The following is an 18445-nucleotide window of genomic DNA, read 5'->3' on the forward strand; positions in this document are numbered from 1 at the left end:
GATGGTGAATACACTTTGGGGATTCAGAAGGTGAGTTACATGCTACAAGATTCTTAACCTCACTGTGTTGGAAGAATATCAGGGAAGGATAAAATAAAGGTTTGTGCCTGTCGAGTAAGACGTGAACTAAGTCTCGCAAGTGGTGTGCATCACTTTTCAGTAAAGATCAAAAACTGGCTATAAACTACTCTTTTCTCTCAGTGGCTCTTATGTTGAACTCTGACCTATTTCTTGATTTGGAGGAGCCGGTGTTGGATTGGGTTGGGCAAAGTTAAAAACTACACAACACCAGGTTATAGTCCAACAGGTTTATTTGGAAGCACTAGCTTTCAGAGCGCTGCTCCTTCATCAGGTAGCTCTCTGAAAGCTAGTGCTTCCAAATAAACCTGTTGGACTAAAATCTGGTCTTGTGTATTTTTAATTTTGACCTATTTCTTGCATTTCAATGTTCCACACTTCTACCACACTAACCATGCATCTTCAAGAAAATATTCCGATAGATGCTTACATACTCACCCGGTTATCATCAATTTGTCTGCTTCCACCAAGAGATGCTTGTAGTGCCTTTCGTTTACTTTTAATCTTCTCACGAAGATTACTGAAATGATTGATAGACTGTTAACATCCAAAAATTGTGAAGTACATACCACACTTATCATTTTGTGTTTGACACTTATAATTATTTAAAGCAACTGAACGGAGTTCCAAACAACATTCAAAACACTAACTTTAATTTATATAGCAAATAAGCAATCATTTGCTCTTGTGTGTTTCACTCGTAATGATTAGATAAAAGTAGCAAGTCAAACTATTTAAAATCAACATCACTGTAACTGGCCATACTTCCTTGATTCCAGGGATAGGAAGGCTGTCCTGAGAAGAAATTGAATACAATGAGTTTATCTTCTCCAGTGATTAGAAAGAATTAAAAGTGATCTCACTGAAACATATACAGTTCTGAGAAGACTTGACAGGATGTAATGGGGTGGTTTCCCCTGGGTGGAGTACCTAAAAGTATTGACCATAGTTTAAAAAATGGCGATTGGCCATTAAGAACCGAGATTAAATGCAACAGAGGATTATGACATTGAACATTCTACAGATGCTTGTGAATGCTCACCATTGAGAACATTTAAGATTGAGATCAATAGACTAAGGCATCAAATGAATCAATTGCTTTGGGAATAGGGTAGGAAAGTGGACACATGATTCAGCCATGATCTTATGGAATAATAAAGCAGGCTCATCAGGCAGTTGGCCTGTCTCTACTCCTACTTTGCATGCTCTTGTGAGCTCATGCTACTTACCAGGTAATGCTAACTTATTACTTTAACGAGTGAGCGTGGAACCACCAGAACCTGGAGGCTAAAGAGGGAAGATTGAAGTTCCTGGGAATGAACCTCCAAACCCATGGCGGCTAACACAAAAAAAAACTGGGTGGAGCCATAATACTTCTGATTTTCACAAGATAGATTGAAACTCTTGTTGAAATAAGACCCAAGTGAATTTTTAAACTATTTTCAAGCAACAAATTCTACTTACTTATATTAATCTCACTTGAAGAAACATAAAAATAATAAACAATCAGCTACATGCCCTGTGTCTTTTATGGGCATTATCTGTTCTTGACCTTAACTATGTTTTCAGCCAAGCTCTGACTGTAAAAAGTTGATCGCTGCTGAAAATGTGTTGCTGGTTAAAGCACAGCAGGTTAGGCAGCATCTCAGGAATAGGGAATTCGACGTTTCGAGCATAAGCCCTTCATCAGGAATGAGAGAGAGTAGCCAAGCAGGCTAAGATAAAAGGTAGGGAGGAGGGACTTGGGGGAGGGGCGATGGAGGTGGGATAGGTGGAAGGAGGTCAAGGTGAGGGTGATAGGCCGGAGTGGGGTGGGGGCGGAGAGGTCAGCAAGGAGATTGCAGGTTAGGAGGGCGGTGCTGAGTTGAGGGAACCGACTGAGACAAGGTGGGGGGAGGGGAAATGAGGAAACTGGAGAAATCTGAATTCATACCTTGTGGTTGGAGGGTTCCCAGGCGGAAGATGAGGCGCTCCTCCTCCAGCCGTCGTGTTGTTATGTTCTGCCGGTGGAGGAGTCCAAGGACCTGCATGTCCTCGGTGGAGTGGGAGGGAGAGTTAAAGTGTTGAGCCACGGGGTGGTTGGGTTGGTTGGTCCGGGCGGCCAGAGGTGTTCTCTGAAGCGTTCCGCAAGTAAGCGGCCTGTCTCCCCAATATAGAGGAGGCCACATCGGGTGCAGCGGATGCAATAGATGATGTGTGTGGAGGTACTACTTCGATCAACGTCACCACGTCTAACTCCGCCCCTACTTCGATCAACGTCACCACGTCTAACTCCGCCCCTACTTCGATCTCTGTCCCCGCCCTTAACCCCGCCCCCAGCCCCAGCTCCAGTCCCACACCAGGTCCTAGCTTCCAACCATGCTGGATTTTCACCATCCCTCCAGATCTCCCCCTCTCTGAGGATGAAAGATCAGTCCTCAGCAGGGGCCTCACCTTCATTCCCCTACGCCCTCGGATTAATGAGTTCAACACGCGCCGAGATATTGAACAATTCTTCCGCCGCCTTCGCCTCCGTGCCTACTTTCACAACCAAGAATCCCGCCCACCCTCTGACGACCCCTTCTCCCGCCTCCAACACACCCCATCCACCTGGACACCCCGTGCTGGCCTCCTACCCGCCCTCGACCTCTTTATAGCCAACTGCCGCCGTGACATTAACCGACTCAACCTGTCCACCCCTCTCACCCACTCCAACCTCTCACCCTCAGAACGTGCAGCCCTCCACTCCCTCCGCTCCAATCCCTACCTCACCATCAAACCCGCAGACAAGGGAGGCGCGGTGGTAGTTTGGCGCACTGACCTTTATACCGCTGAGGCCAAACGCCAGCTCGCGGACGCCTCCTCTTATCGCCCCCTTGACCACGACCCCACCTCCCACCACCAAACCATCATCTCCCAGACCATCCATGACCTCATCACCTCAGGGGATCTCCCATCCACCGCCTCCAACCTCATAGTCCCACAACCCCGCACTGCCCGTTTCTACCTCCTGCCCAAAATCCACAAACCTGCCTGCCCCGGCCGACCCATTGTCTCAGCCTGCTCCTGCCCCACCAAACTCATCTCCCAATACCTCGACACCACCCACGCCCTCCACCTCCTCCAGGATTTTCGCTTCCCCGGTCCCCAACGCCTTATTTTCACTATGGACATCCAGTCCCTGTACACCTCCATCCCCCATCACGAAGGACTCAAAGCCCTCCGCTTCTTCCTTTCCCGCCGCACCAACCAGTACCCTTCCACTGACACCCTCCTTCGACTGACTGAACTGGTCCTCAACCTGAATAACTTCTCTTTTCAATCCTCCCACTTCCTCCAAACTAAAAGAGTTGCCATGGGCACCCGCATGGGCCCCAGCTATGCCTGCCTCTTCGTAGGATATGTGGAACAGTCCATCTTCCGCAACTACACTGGCACCACCCCCCACCTTTTCCTCCGCTACATCGATGACTGTATCGGCGCTGCCTCGTGCTCCCACGAGGAGGTTGAACAGTTCATCAACTTTACTAACACCTTCCATCCCGACCTGAAATTCACCTGGATTGTCTCAGACTCCTCCCTCCCCTTCCTAGACCTTTCCATCTCTATCTCGGGCGACCGACTCAACACAGACATCTACTATAAACCGACTGACTCCCACAGCTACCTGGACTACACCTCCTCCCACCCTGCCCCCTGCAAAAACTCCATCCCATATTCCCAATTCCTTCGTCTCCGCCGCATCTGCTCCCAGGAGGACCAGTTCCAACACCGCACAGCCCAGATGGCCTCTTTCTTCAAGGACCGCAGATTCCCCCCAGACGTGATCGATGATGCCCTCCACCGCATCTCCTCCACTTCCCGCTCCTCCGCCCTTGAGCCCCGCTCCTCCAACCGCCACCAAAACAGAACCCCACTGGTTCTCACCTACCACCCCACCAACCTCCGCATACAACGTATCATCCGCCATCATTTCCGCCACTTCCAAACGGACCCCACCACCAAGGATATATTTCCCTCCCCTCCCCTATCAGCGTTCCGCAAGGACCACTCCCTTCGTGACTCCCTCGTCAGATCCACACCCCCCACCAACCCAACCTCCACCCCCGGCACCTTCCCCTGCAACCGCAGGAAATGTAAAACTTGCACCCACACCTCCACACTCACTTCCCTCCAAGGCCCCAAGGGATCCTTCCATATCCGCCACAGGTTCACCTGTACCTCCACACACATCATCTATTGCATCCGCTGCACCCGATGTGGCCTCCTCTATATTGGGGAGACAGGCCGCTTACTTGCAGAACGCTTCAGAGAACACCTCAGGGACGCCCGGACCAACCAACCCAACCAACCCGTGGCTCAACACTTTAACTCTCCCTCCCACTCCACCGAGGACATGCAGGTCCTTGGACTCCTCCACCGGCAGAACATAACAACACGACGGCTGGAGGAGGAGCGCCTCATCTTCCGCCTGGGAACCCTCCAACCACAAGGTATGAATTCAGATTTCTCCAGTTTCCTCATTTCCCCTCCCCCCACCTTGTCTCAGTCGGTTCCCTCAACTCAGCACCGCCCTCCTAACCTGCAATCTCCTTGCTGACCTCTCCGCCCCCACCCCACTCCGGCCTATCACCCTCACCTTGACCTCCTTCCACCTATCCCACCTCCATCGCCCCTCCCCCAAGTCCCTCCTCCCTACCTTTTATCTTAGCCGGCTTGGCTACTCTCTCTTATTCCTGATGAAGGGCTTATGCTCGAAACGTCGAATTCCCTATTCCTGAGATGCTGCCTGGCCTGCTGTGCTTTAACCAGCAACACATTTTCAGCTGTGATCTCCAGCATCTGCAGACCTCATTTTTTACTGTAAGAAGTTGATCATCAGTATTTTAGCTTCATATCCAGACAAGGAACCATACCTCACAATATCTTAATCCAAAATTTGACTGAGGTGCCCTTTCACCATTCCCTCTGCATTTCCAGGCAGGGCGTGCTGCAATGCTGACCATTCTCCTAGTCACTGATTTGCCCTCAAACCTAATAATAAAATTGGCTTTGTTTCTTTCCAATGAGGGTGATGGTTTAAAGAAAGTACCTCCTATTGTTTTAAAGAGAATGACAAATAGGACTAAGATGAAACAATCATCGCATCAGGAGAAGACTTTAATGGGCAAACACATTCTGCGGAACTAATTAATGTTTTTCCAATAAAATGTGAAGAGTTATACTATATGCACTTAAAAACCTCACAATCACTACCTTCTTTTGCTTTTGAAAGCAATATTTCAGCTTTGCTCAATCTTTATGGACGGCACGGTGGCACAGTGGTTAGCACTGCTGCCTCACAGCACCAGAGACCCGGGTTCAATTCCCGCCTCAGGCGACTGACTGTGTGGAGTTTGCACGTTCTCCCCGTGTCTGCATGGGTTTCCTCCGGGTGCTCCGGTTTCCTCCCACAGTCCAAAGATGTGCGGGTCAGGTGAATTGGCTATGCTAAATTGCCCGTAGTGTTGGGTTAGGGGTATGGGTGGGTTGCGCTTCGGCGGGTAGGTGTGGACTTGTTGGCCGAAGGGCCTGTTTCCACTCTGTAAGTAATCTAATCTTTTAAAAACCTGCAATGTTTTGCTTTCGTTATTAGCAGCTGAACTGCTATTTAAACATTTCATCATCTCCTAACACGAAGATTTAAAAATTCAAAAGACAACATAAGGTATAAACTGATACACTTTTTGGAATAATCAAGATCCAAACAGCAAATAATTTGCTACAAATTGCTCTTTCCTTTCTTCCTTTTGCACTTGGTACCTCATTTCAGATGCACTTCTTTTCTGATTTAGTTCTTCTTCATCCACGACCACCATAAAGCATTCACTTTTTATATTATTCTTCAACTTTAATAAAGCCAAATACATATAATAAACCTTAAACTATAGTTCTGTACATGAATTGAATTTATAGCTGACTTACTGTTTCTGTTAATATGATATTTTATATCATAAGGACCGTAGTCTTATTTTTCAGACTGGAGGCCTGTGACCAGTGGAACGCCACAAGGATCGGTGCTGGGTCCTCTACTTTTCATCATTTATATAAATGATTTGGATGTGAGCATAAGAGGTATAGTTAGTAAGTTTGCAGATGACTCCAAAATTGGAGGTGTAGTGGACAGCGAAGAAGGTTACCTCAGGTAACAACAGGATCTTGATCAGATGGCCCAATGGGCTGAGAAGTGGCAGAATGAGCTGCATTTTGGGAAAGCAAATCTTAGCGGGGCTTATACACTTAATGGTAAGGTCCTACGGAGTGTTGCTGAACAAAGAGGTCTTGGAGGATTTGAGCTTTAGGGAGAGGTTGAACGGGCTAGGGCTGTTTTCCCTGGAGCGTCGGAGGCTGAGGGGTGACCTTACAGAGGTTTACAAAATCATGAGGAGCATGGATAAGATAAATAGACAAAGTCTGTTCCCTGGGGTGGGGGAGCCCTGAACTAGAGGTCATAGGTTTAGGGCGAGAGGAAAAAGATATAAAAGAGACCTAAGAGGCAACTTTTTCACGCAGAAGGTGGTATGTATATGGAATGAGCTTCCAGAGGAAGTGGTGGAGGCTAGTACAATTGCAACATTTAAAAGACATCTGGATGGGTATATGAATAGGAAGAGTTTGGAAGGATATGGGCCAGATTGTGGCAGGTGGTACTAGGTTGGGCTGGGGTATCTGGCCAGCATGGATGAGTTGGACTGAAGGGTCTGTTTCCATGCTGTACAGCTCTATGATTCTATGACACTGTGATAAGAAGCAAAGGTGATTCATTTGTCTTCTCTGAACCATGCTTGTATCATTTGTCTTGTCTAGTTTTAAATGGGAAGGATGTTTTGTCAGTTTTTCTTTTTCATGGCTACAGCAACAAGAGTACAGCAGGAATAAATCACACATCCAAATCAGACAAATGAAAATCTACAATATGTATATCCATGGGAAGTCATTGTTGTAACTGAAATCCTAGAAGTCCCTAACAAACTGCACCATGAGTTTGTCTGCACTAAATAGACTACAGTGGTTCAAGAAGACAATTCACTACTACCTTATCAAGAGACAAACATTAATGCTGGCCCAGAAACCATCAATCACATCCTCTAAAAGTCGAATCCATCTAGACAACACTATTACAGGTACTATGAGATGGAAAATTTGACACTCTTGCAATATACTACAATCAATTCTCATTGAGGAAAAGACAGAAAAATTAAAAAAAACATTTCACTTACTCTGTGGAAGCCATTTTAATTAATTCAGTTATGAAATGCCTTTGATTTTCATACAGTCTTCGCTTACGGCACACAAACTAGGTATAGCCTAAATCCATTGATGGTGTTTTATATGCATACTGCTGTGAAGGTAATGGATTCCATTATGTAACTTTTAATGCCTGTTAAAAAAGATAGTGCAAATTAAATCACTAATTCAGTATTAATATAACAAAATAAGTATCTTAGTGGAGAATTACAAGTGAACAATATAAACAAAAATACAAATTCATAAAGCACAGTAATAATGCAAACAATATGTCTAGAATTTTGCATTAATTATGCTGTACTCTGTTCTTGAAACTCTGTTTGGCTTAAAAGTCAATATTCTGCTGTCCCAAACATAGCATTCTTAATATCTAAACAATAACAGAATTATTAGAGGAATAGTAAACTATTGCTCTATTCCTGATGAAGGCTTTTGCCCGAAACGTCGATTTTCCTGCTCCTCAGATGTGGCCTGAATTGCTGTGCTTTTCCAGCACCACTCTGATCTAGACTCTGGTTTCCAGCATCTGCAGCTGTTGTTTTTACCTATGTTTTGTGTTAAAAACTTTGAGGAATGAAACTATCAGAGTTTAAAAATTGAATTATCATACAAGTATTATCGGATTATTCTAAATTCTTCAAAGTTCGGCTCAGGCTTGGAGAGCCGAAGGGCCTGTTCCTGGGCTGTAAATTTTCTTTTCTTTGTTCTTTGTTCAACTGCAATACCATACAAATTTGTGATCTTAAGAAATTATTTCTATCAACAAATTCTATAAATCACGAGGAATCAAAGCAGATTACCACAGCAGAAATTACCAAGTTTGCTGAAAGAAATGAGAAATCTTGTCAAAGCTTTTTGAAGTATTCGCTTCTGGACAAGCAAACTAAAACAAACTTCAAATGGAACAAAAATTTACACTGCATGAGAAACAAGGTGCTTAAAGGCTGGTTAGCGGACTGGTATTTTCATGCATAGGGACATGCTCGATGGAGGCAGAAGGAATTTGTCAAGGCATTGAACCTTTTCCATTAAACAATATGGTACATCATAGTGAAAATCAACTTTGCCTTTTTTGAATTTATATGAATGCTTAAAAGGTAACTACTTCGTTGTTATACTCTTGATGTCATGATCTGGACTGACCTGAATCCACTTGCCAGCAAACTGATACTCTGTTTCCAATGCAGTAAAAACTATTGTTCCCTTTGAAATTTGGTATTCGTGATGAGTGCAAAATTAAAAGTTTCAACAGCATGTCTCTTCTTTCATCAGTACTGAAGTTCTCTATTACCAAATGATAATAGCAAGATTAACTGAATAGGTATTATAAATAAGTTGACTCAGGGAAAGTAAAAGGCATTTATTTGGGGACAAGCTGATTTTATACAAGTAGTTGAAAAACATCATTGCAAATATACCAAAGTATTCACAAGTTCAATAAGGCAGTATATGATTCGTTAAAAATTAATCTCACAAGGAAGCTCAACGAGATGGTGCAGGGTACTGAACCATCTTGAAGCATTAAGATTTTAAACCTGGGACATATTAACATTTAAAAATGATCAGGATGAGTACATGGTGAATTAGGAATGAACACGTGCACTTGTGTTAACAAAAACTTGAAGAAAATAAGATACAGAACAAAACAATTACGTGTATCTGCATAAAGATTGAGCTTAGAGAAAAGTTATAAAATGCTTGACAGAAGCATGAGCTATTTTAAGTGAGGTATTAGCACAGGTAACCTAACAGCAAATATATAATGTAATTTAGGACAATGGGTACAGGAATAAGGACAGAATTATTGATCAAAGCTGGAGAATGGACAGAAAACATATTCCTGCAACCACGAAATAATCAAAATAAGAACAGATTCCAGGAAAACAAAGCTCCTGCAACAGTTGACTTAATTTTAAACAGCTGAAGGAAAAGCACTGAAAATAAGCCATGGTACAGGGGATAAACTGCAGTTCAGTTAATACACTTACATTGTCTATTTTTCTGATTTACCTTCTCCAATAACGTGATGCTGACCCTGCAATGACGCCGATTGCGTCTAGGAAACCACTCGCTTAGTAACCACTCATTAACCGGCCTCGAGAGCCCCACTGCGGAGCTGCAGCCTGGGAGTCCCAGCGTAGAGCGGGCGCCTCGGAGGCGGGCAAAACAACGGATCCGGGAGCCTCAGCTCGGAGCTGACGTCTCAGACTCGCGCACAAGAAAGGTTCCCGCGATCTCCACTGCGGAGGTGGAACTCGGAAGCCCCACCGCGGAGCTGGTACCTGGGAGAACACAAATCTGCTGGAGTGCTTCCCTGTCAATCATGCAGCAATGTTAGATGAACTTTCGGCTACGGTGGCCTGGAAGGAATAAAAGGAAATCTCAACTTCATCTCCGGTTGCCTATTCCACATTCCAGCTCCACTCTCCCATTCATAAACGTGGATACGTGCATTTTGTAAAGAATTATATGTCTTACAGCACTGAAACAGACCTTTGGGTTAACTCGTCCATGCCAAACTAAACTATGCCCACTTGCTGTGTTTGGCCCATATCCCTCTTATTCCTATTCATGTAACGTCCAAATATCTTTTAAATGTTGTAACTGTACCTGCATTTACCTCTTCCTGTGCAGGGCATTCCACATACAAACCACCCTCTGTGTAAAAAAAATGGCCCTAGGACCTTTTAAATCTTTCTCCTCTCATTTTTAAAAAATGCTCCTTAGTTTTGAATTACCCCCATTTTAGGGGAAAGACCTTTGTTACTCACTTTATCCATGCCTTAAAATGATTTTACAAACCTTTTTAAGGTCACCATTCAGCCTCCAAATCTCCAGGGGAAAAGGTCCCAGAGACGGAGGGTTCTGTTGTTTTCTCCGGAAAAGAAAGGCTCTTCGGTAGATCTCCAAAATCATAATTTGGAGATGCCGGTGTTGGACTGGGGTGTACAAAGTTAAAAATCACACAACACCAGGTTATAGTCCAACAGGTTTAATTGGAAGCACACTAGCTTTCAGAGCGATGCTCCTTCATTAGGTGATAGTGGACGGCTCGATCGTAACACAGAATTTATAGCAAAAATTTGCAGTGTGATGTAACTGAAATTATATATTGAAAAATTGATTGTCTGGTAAGCCTTTCATCTGTTAAAATACAGTAATAGTTTCACTTCTTTCATGTGTAAATCACAAAACCTTTTTTTTAAAGTTGCATTCTCGGGTTAGCAGTTAACAATGGTGATAGCTAGACAATATGTTGAAGGTAAAAACAATGACTGCAGATGCCAGAAACCAGATTCTGGATCAGTGGTGCTGGAAGAGCACAGCAGTTCAGGCAGCATCCAACGAGCAGCGAAATCGACGTTTCGGGCAAAACCCCTTCATCAGGAATAAAGGCAGTGAGCCTGAAGCATGGAGAGATAAGCTAGGGGAGGGTGGGGGTGGAGAGAGAGTAGCATAGAGTACAATGGGTGAGTGGGGGAGGGGATGAAGGTGATAGGTCAGGGAGGAGAGGGTGGAGTGGATAGGTGGAAAAGGAGCCAGGCAGGTCGGACAATTCTGGACAAGTCATGGGGACAGTGCTGAGCTGGAAGTTTGGAACCTGGGTGAGGTGGGGGAAGGGGAAATGAGGAAGCCATTGAAGTCCACATTGATGCCCTGGGGTTGAAGTGTTCTGAGGTGGAAGATGAGTGTTCTTCCTCCAGGCGTCTGGTGGTGAGGGAGCGGCGGTGCAGGAGGCCCAGGACCTCCATGTCCTCGGCAGAGTGGGAGGGGGAGTTGAAATGTTGGGCCACGGGGCGGTGTGGTTGATTGGTGCGGGTGTTTCGGAGATGTTCCCTCAAGCGCTCTGCTAGGAGATGCCCAGCCTCCCCGATGTAAAGGAGACCAGCAATGGATACAATAAATGATATTAGTGGATGTGCAGGTAAAACTTTGATGGATGTGGAAGGCTCCTTTACGACCTTGGATAGAGGTGAGGGAGGAGGTGTGGGCGCAGGTTTTACAGTTCCTGCGGTGGCAGGGGAAAGTGCCAAGATAGGAGGGTGGGTTGTAGGGGGGCATGGACCTGACCAGGTAGTCACGGAGGGAACGGTCTTTGTGGAAGGCGGAAAGGGGTGGGGAGGGAAATATATCCCTGGTGGTGGGGTCTTTTTGGAGGTGGCGGAAATGTCGGCAGATGATTTGGTTTATGCGAAGGTTGGTAGGGTGGAAGGTGAGCACCAGGGGCGTTCTGTCCTTGTTACGGTTTGAGGGGTGGATCCTGAGGGCGGAGGTGCGGGATGTGGACGAGATACGTTGAAGGCCATCTTTAAACACATGGGAAGGGAAATTGCAGTCTCTAAAGAAGGAGGCCATCTGGTGTGTTCTGTGGTGGAACTGGTCCTTCTGGGAGCAGATACAGCGGAGGCGGAGGATTTGGGAATACGGGATGGCATTTTTGCAAGAGGTAGGGTGGGAAGAGGTGTAATCCAGGTAGCTGTGGGAGTCGGTGGGTTTGTAAAAAATGTCAGTGTCAAATCGGTCGTTATTAATGGAGATGGAGAGGTCCAGGAAGGGGAGGGAGGTGTCAGAGATGGTCCAGGTAAATTTAAGGTCAGGGTGGAATGTGTTGGTGAAGTTGATGAATTGCTCAACCTCCTCGCGGGAGCATGAGGTGGTGCCAATGCAGTCATCAATGTAGCAGAGGAAGAGGTGGGGAGTGGTGCCGGTGTAACTACGGAAGATCAACTGTTCTGCGTAGCCAACAAAGAGACAGACATAACTGGGGCCCATACGTGTGCCCATGGCTACCCCTTTGGTCTGGCGGAAGTGGGAGGATTCAAAGGAAAAATTGTTAAGGGTGAGGACCAGTTCGGCCAAACGAATGAGAGTGTCGGTGGAAGGGACGTCTGGAGAGGAAAAAAACGGAGGGCTTGGAGGCCCTGGTCATGGTGGATAGAGGTGTTGAGGGATTGGATATCCATGGTGAAGATGAGGCATTGGGGGCCGGGGAACCGGAAGTCTTGGAGGAGGTGGAGGGCGTGGGTGGTGTCTTGAACATATGTGGGGAGTTCCTGGACTGGGGGAATAGGACAGTGTCAAGGTAGGTAGAGATGAGTTCAGTGGGGCAGGAGCATGCTGAGACAATGGGTCGGGCGGGGTGGTCAGGCTTGTGGATCTTGGGAAGGTGGTAGAACCGGGCAATGAGGGGTTCCCGGACTATGAGGTTGGAAGCTGTGGGTGGGAGATCTCCTGAGGTGATGAGGTTCTGTATGGTCTGGGAGATGATGGTTTGGTGATGGGAGGTGGGGTCATGGTTGAGGGGACAATAGGAAGAGGTGTCCTCGAGTTGGCGTTTGGCTTCAGCGGTGTAGAGGTCAGTGCGCCAGACTACCACTGCGCCCCCTTTATCCGCTGGCTTGATGGTGAGGTTGGGATTGGAGCAGAGGGATTAGAGAGCTGCGCGTTGTGAGGGTGAGAGGTTGGAGTGGGGGAGGGGGGTAGACAGGTTAAGGAGGTTAATGTCCCAGCGGCAGTTGGAAATGAAGAGGTCGAGAGCAGGTAATAGGTCAGTACGGGGTGTCCAGGTGGAAGCAGTGTGTTGGAGGTGGGCAAAGGGGTCCTCGGAAGGTGGGTGGGAATCCTGATTGTGAAAGTAAGCTCGGAGGCAGAGGCAACAAAAGAATTGTTCGACGTCACGGCGTGTATTAAATTGTGTTAGTCCCCTGTGTTCTCTGTCTCTGACCTGATGTTTAGATTGATTCTAATCTAAAAAGTGTGATAACAGCATTTTACATAAATTCATGCAGTTTTTGAGCTCAGAATTCTATATGAATGTATGCAGTTTTTGAGCAAAGTGCAAAGTAACTCTGCAAGTACAAATTCACCCCACAAAATATATGTGTGCATGTGGGTCTTTGTGTGTGTGTGTCTGTCTGTCTGTCTGTCTGCGGTGGGGGTTGTGAGTGTGAGAATGTGTGTGTGTGTGTGTGTGTGTGTGTAGTGAGTGCAGAGTGTCTTAACTCTGAGGGGGTGTATGTGTGAGTGTGGGAGTGTGTGTGTCTATAAGGGTGTGTGTGCGCTTCTGTGTGTACCTGTGTCCGTGTATAAGTGAGAGTGTGTGTAGGAATATCTGTGCGTGTGTGTGTAGTGCAATGGTGATCAACTGTAATGTGACATGAACCCAAGGTCCCGGTTGAGGCCTACCCTATAGGTACCGAACTTGCTATAAATTCTGTGTTATGATCGAGCCCTCCGCTATCACCTGATGAAGGAGCTAGTGTGCTCCGAAAGCTAGTATGCTTCCAATTAAACCTGTTAGACTATAACCTGGTGTTGTGTGATTTCCAAAATCATAGCATGCCAAAAAACACGCATTACAAATGCAGAAACCACTAAACTCAGCCATTACCTCAGCAATTATTGCTGTAGATTCTCAAGGTTACCATATAGTAAATGCAAGAAATTGTTCCTATCAAAGGGATTTAATGGTGCGCCAATGGTTCTAAAATTTCAGGCATCTTTTCATGAATAAAATTGGCTCAAGACTGAGGGCTTGGTAGAGGATTCTGTTTCAGACAGGAGGCCTGTGACCAGTGGAGTGTCACAAGGATCGGTGCTGGGTCCACTTTTCGGCATTGATATAAATAATTTGGATGTGTGCATAGGAGGTATAGTTGTAAATTTGCAGATGACACTAAAATTGGAGGTGTAGTGGACAGCAAAGAAGGTTACCTCAGATTACAACAGATCTTGATCAGATGGGCCAATGGGCTGAGGAGTGGCAGATGGGGTTTAATTTAGGTAAATGCAAGGTGCTGCATTTTGGGAAAGCATATGTTAGCAGGACTTATACACTTAATGGTAAGATCCTAGAGAGTGTTGCTGAACAAAGAGACCTTGGAGTGCAGGTTCATAGCTCCTTTAAAGTAGAGTCACAGGTAGATAGGATAGTGAAGAAGGCGATTGGTATGTTTTTCTTTATTGGTCAGAGTATTGAGTACAGGAGTTGGGAGGTCATGTTGTGGCTGTTCAGGACATTGTTTAGGCCACTTTTGGAATACTGCATGCAATTCGCGTCTCCTTCCTATCGGAAGGATGTGGTGAAACTTGAAAGGGTTCAGAAAAGATTTACAAGGATGTTGCCAGGGTTGGAGGATTTGAGCAATAGGGAGAGGTTGAATAGCATGGGGCTGTTTTCCCTGGGGTGACCTTATAGAGGTTTATAAAATCATGAGGGGCATGGAAAGAGTAAATAGACAAAATCTTTTCCCTAGAGTGGGGGAGTCAAGAACTGGAGGGCATAGGTTTAGGGTGAGAGGGGAAAGATATAAAAGAGACTTAAGGGGCAACTCTTACATGCAGAGGGTGGTACGTATATGGAATGAGCTGCCAGAGGATGTGGTGGAGGTTAGTACAATTACAACATTTAAAAGGCATCTGGATGGGTATATGAATGGGAAGGGTTTGGAGGGATATTGGCCGGGTGCTAGCAGGTGGGACTGGATTGGGTTGGGATATCTGTTTGGCATGGACGAGATGGACCAAAGGCTCAGTTTCTGAGCTGTACATCTCTATGACTCTGACTCTATAAAAGAAAGAACTGCAATTCTGGTAATCTGAAACAGAAGAATAAATTGCTGGAGAAATTCAGCAAGTCGATCAGCATCAATTAGTTCAGAAGAAGGGTCACTGGATCGAAATGTTAACTGTGCTTTCTCTCCACAGATACTGCTGAGTTTCTCCAGCAAATGTTATTGTATTCCATTTTGTATGCTGTTGGTTCCTCATTGGTTCCAGAGTTTACATCTCCAATAAACTGGTCAAAAGTCCATTCCAAGTATTAATTATGCTGCCCAAAGAAGAATTTCATGGATGGAATCTAAAGTTATCTTTTTTACTAACTAGTGTCCCTTGTCTCCCAACAGTTTACTTTAAACAATTTTATTTTAAGGTTTCCACACTACTTTTGTGATCTACATTAAATTATCTTTCAGAAACCCGATTCTATGCTTAACATCAACATTTGTTGCTAAGCAACAGAAACGTACAGCAGATCAGACTATTGTACATTCCAAATTGTTTAGACATATATTCAATCATGTAAACTGTGCAGTTCTGATCATACGGACTTTGATTTATGCTCATGATGAACATGTTGAACATAAAATTGGCTTACATTCTGAAGTCTAATTCAGGTTCTGTCGTAATTGCTGCCTCACAACACCAGACACCCAGGTTCGATTCCCCCCTTGGGAGGAGTTTGCACATTCTCCTGGTGTTTCCGTGGGTTTCCTCTGGAAAATTCAGTTTCCTTCCAAAGTCCAAAGATGTGCAGATCAGATAGATTGGCCAAGCTAAATTGACCGTAGTGTCCAGGGACGTGCAGGCTAGGTGGATTAGCAATGACAAATGCAGGGTTATTGAGATAGAGTAGGGGGATGCACCTGAGTAGCTCTTTGTAGGGTTGGTGTGGGCTCTATGGGCCAAATAGCCTGCTTCCATACTGTAGGGATGAAAAGCAAAGTATTGTGGACACTGGAGATCCAAAATAAAAACAGAGAACAATGGAGAAAGTCCACAGGTCTGACAGCATCCCTGGACAGAGATATAGATCACCTTTCAAGTCCCATGACACATTTTCCAAAGAAGCCACAGGGCAAAATGGTTTTGCTCTGTTTCTCTCTCTCTCTCTCTGCAGCTGCTCAGTTTTCACCAGCATTTTCTGTTTTTATCTAAAACTTTGATCTAGTCAGTATTAATTTTCATCCCCACCCTTTGGCCTATTCATATATTTCAAATTCAATCTTTCCTTCTTTCCAATTTTTTCTCATTATCAACTTCAAAATCAGTTTGCATTAAGAATAGGATTGGCTGTTAAATATTTTGAGTGCAAACACAAGAAACCAAATATGTATCAATTTTTGCACTGATCCATACCTGATTCTCCTTGTTTACAATTTTTAAAAAAGTATTTTATGCTACTCAAAGGCTATGGCATGAGTCAGAGCAATCCACTCACAGTCATTGGACTCAACTAAAGTTAAGCTTTTAAATGTTTTTGGTCGTGCCCCTGCTTCAGACAAAATAGAAATAACATCTCCCCGTAGTTACTAAGTATCTCAAAACAGGAAAAGTTCCTCTTTTCTGGAATGCTAAGTGTCTCTAACATCTCATTTCCAAAGGACTTTGGTATGTCTCATCATTAAAATGTTAAATTATGATAATCCTCATAATTCCTTTGTTTTTGACTCCTACTGCCAAGTTTGAAAAGTCCTGTGTATTTAAAGCCAAGTCGGACTGTGCACACACATTTTGACTCAATTATTTGAAACCACAGTGCACTTTTCATGGGCCAAAATTCCTGCTCCATCACTACATTGCCAGAAATATGGTAGACAACACTTCTGCCCACCAAAATGTCCCAATCCTGACCCCTTACCAAATCCTGTGGTTAGGGTCGTAAATAAACAATGTCTTTCAGCTGTCCACATCCTTTATTCTGTCGAGTAATATCTCAGAAAACATCAAAATATTATTCCTTTACATTGTTTCAATGTAAAGTATTTTGCAACAATAATTCCATTTTCTGGTTACCATGAAGGAAACTGTAAAGTTTTATGTTAAGCATCCCTTTTCGTGTATATTTATCACATCCACATGTGGTAGTAAATTAGGCATTCTGACTCTGGTACTGCATGTTCCAGAATGTGTCACAGAATCCCAGAATTGTTACAGCACAGAAGGAGGCCATTCCTGCATGTGCCGGTGCTATTACCGACTGTCAATCTCATTTTCTCGATATCCTTTCCCCTGCCTTTTCCCCACACTCCCACTTCTATCAAAATAATTATTTAATGCCCTCTTGAATGTCTCAGATGAACCTGCTTTCATTATGTTTTCTGGCAGTGCATTCCACACCCTAACTACTTACTGTGAGAAACGTTTGCAGATGACACCAAAATTGGAGGTGTAATCAACAGCGAAGAAGGTTACCTCAGATTACAACGGGATCTTAATCAGATGAGCCAATAGGCTGAGAAGTGGCAGATGGAGTTTAATTCCGATAAATGCGAGGTGCTGCATTTTGGGAAAGCAAATCTTAGCAGGACTTAAACATTTAATGGTAAGGTCCTAGGAGTGTTGCTGAACAAAGAGACCTTGGAGTGCAGGTTCATAGCTCCTTGAAAGTGGAGTCACAGGTAGATAGGATAGTGAAGAAGGCATTTGGCATGTTTTCCTTTCTTAGTCAGAGTATTGAGTACAGGCATTTGGAGGTCATGTTGCGGCTGTACAGAACATCGGTTGGGCCACTTTTAGAATATTGTGTGCAATTCTGGTCTCCCTTCTGTCGGAAAGAGTTCAGAAAAGATTTACGAGGATGTTACCAGGGTTGGAGGACTTGAGCTATAGGGAGAGGTTGAACAGGTTGGGGCTGTTTTCCCTGGAGTGTCGGAGGCTGAGAGGTGACCTTATAGAGGTTTATAAAATTATGAGGGGCATGGATAGGATATATAGACAAAGTCATTTCCCTGGTGTTGGGGGAGACCCAGAACTAGAGGGCATAGGTTTAGGGTGAGAGGGGAAAGATATAAAAGAGACCTAAGCGGCAACTTTTTCACGCAGAGGGTGGCACATGTATGGAATGAGCTGCCAGAGGAAGTGGTGGAGGCTGGTACAATTGCAACATTTCAGAGGCATTTGGATGGGTATATGAATAGGAAGGATTTGGAGGGATATGGGATGGGTGGTGGCAGATGGAACTAGATTTGGTTGGGATATCTGTCAGCATGGACAAATTGGACCAAAGGGTCTGTTTCCATGCTGTATCTCCATGACTCTATGTCTTTCCTCACATCACTGGAGCTTCTTTCACACATTACTTTAAATCTATGCCCTCTCGTTCTTTTACGTTTTTGACTGGAAACAGCTTCTGCCTGTCTACTCTAACAAGTCAACTCATAATTTTGAAAAATTATATCAAATTTCCTCTCACACCTCTCTCCAAAGACAACAGCCCCAACTTCTTCAATCTATTTCTAATAACTGAAGGCTCTTATCCCTGCAACCAGGTTATGTTTCATAATGTAGTCTCTGCCTCAAAATAAAATTCCCTTCTAAA

The 18445-nt window shown here is 44.8% G+C and overlaps 1 protein-coding gene across 3 annotated transcripts in view; it reads right to left on the reverse strand.

Moving 5' to 3' along the window:
* cc2d2a (coiled-coil and C2 domain containing 2A) overlaps positions 1-9569 on the reverse strand; it is a 210618-nt gene extending 201049 nt beyond the window's left edge. For 2 of the 3 annotated variants that reach the window (XM_060831773.1, XM_060831753.1), the window contains exons 1-3: positions 9333-9569; positions 7317-7477; positions 517-598 (exon numbers count right to left, since the gene is read on the reverse strand). In XM_060831773.1, the coding sequence (XP_060687756.1) occupies positions 517-598; positions 7317-7330 (96 nt within the window). In that variant the 5' untranslated portion in view covers positions 7331-7477; positions 9333-9569. The remainder of the gene's footprint in view (positions 1-516; positions 599-7316; positions 7478-9332) is intronic. The other variant, XM_060831764.1, reaches the window with a different exon arrangement.
* Between the last annotated feature and the right edge of the window lie 8876 nt (positions 9570-18445).

The sequence above is a fragment of the Hemiscyllium ocellatum genome, chromosome 1 (genome assembly GCF_020745735.1).
Source record: "Hemiscyllium ocellatum isolate sHemOce1 chromosome 1, sHemOce1.pat.X.cur, whole genome shotgun sequence".
NCBI classification, from domain to species: Eukaryota; Metazoa; Chordata; class Chondrichthyes; order Orectolobiformes; family Hemiscylliidae; genus Hemiscyllium; species Hemiscyllium ocellatum.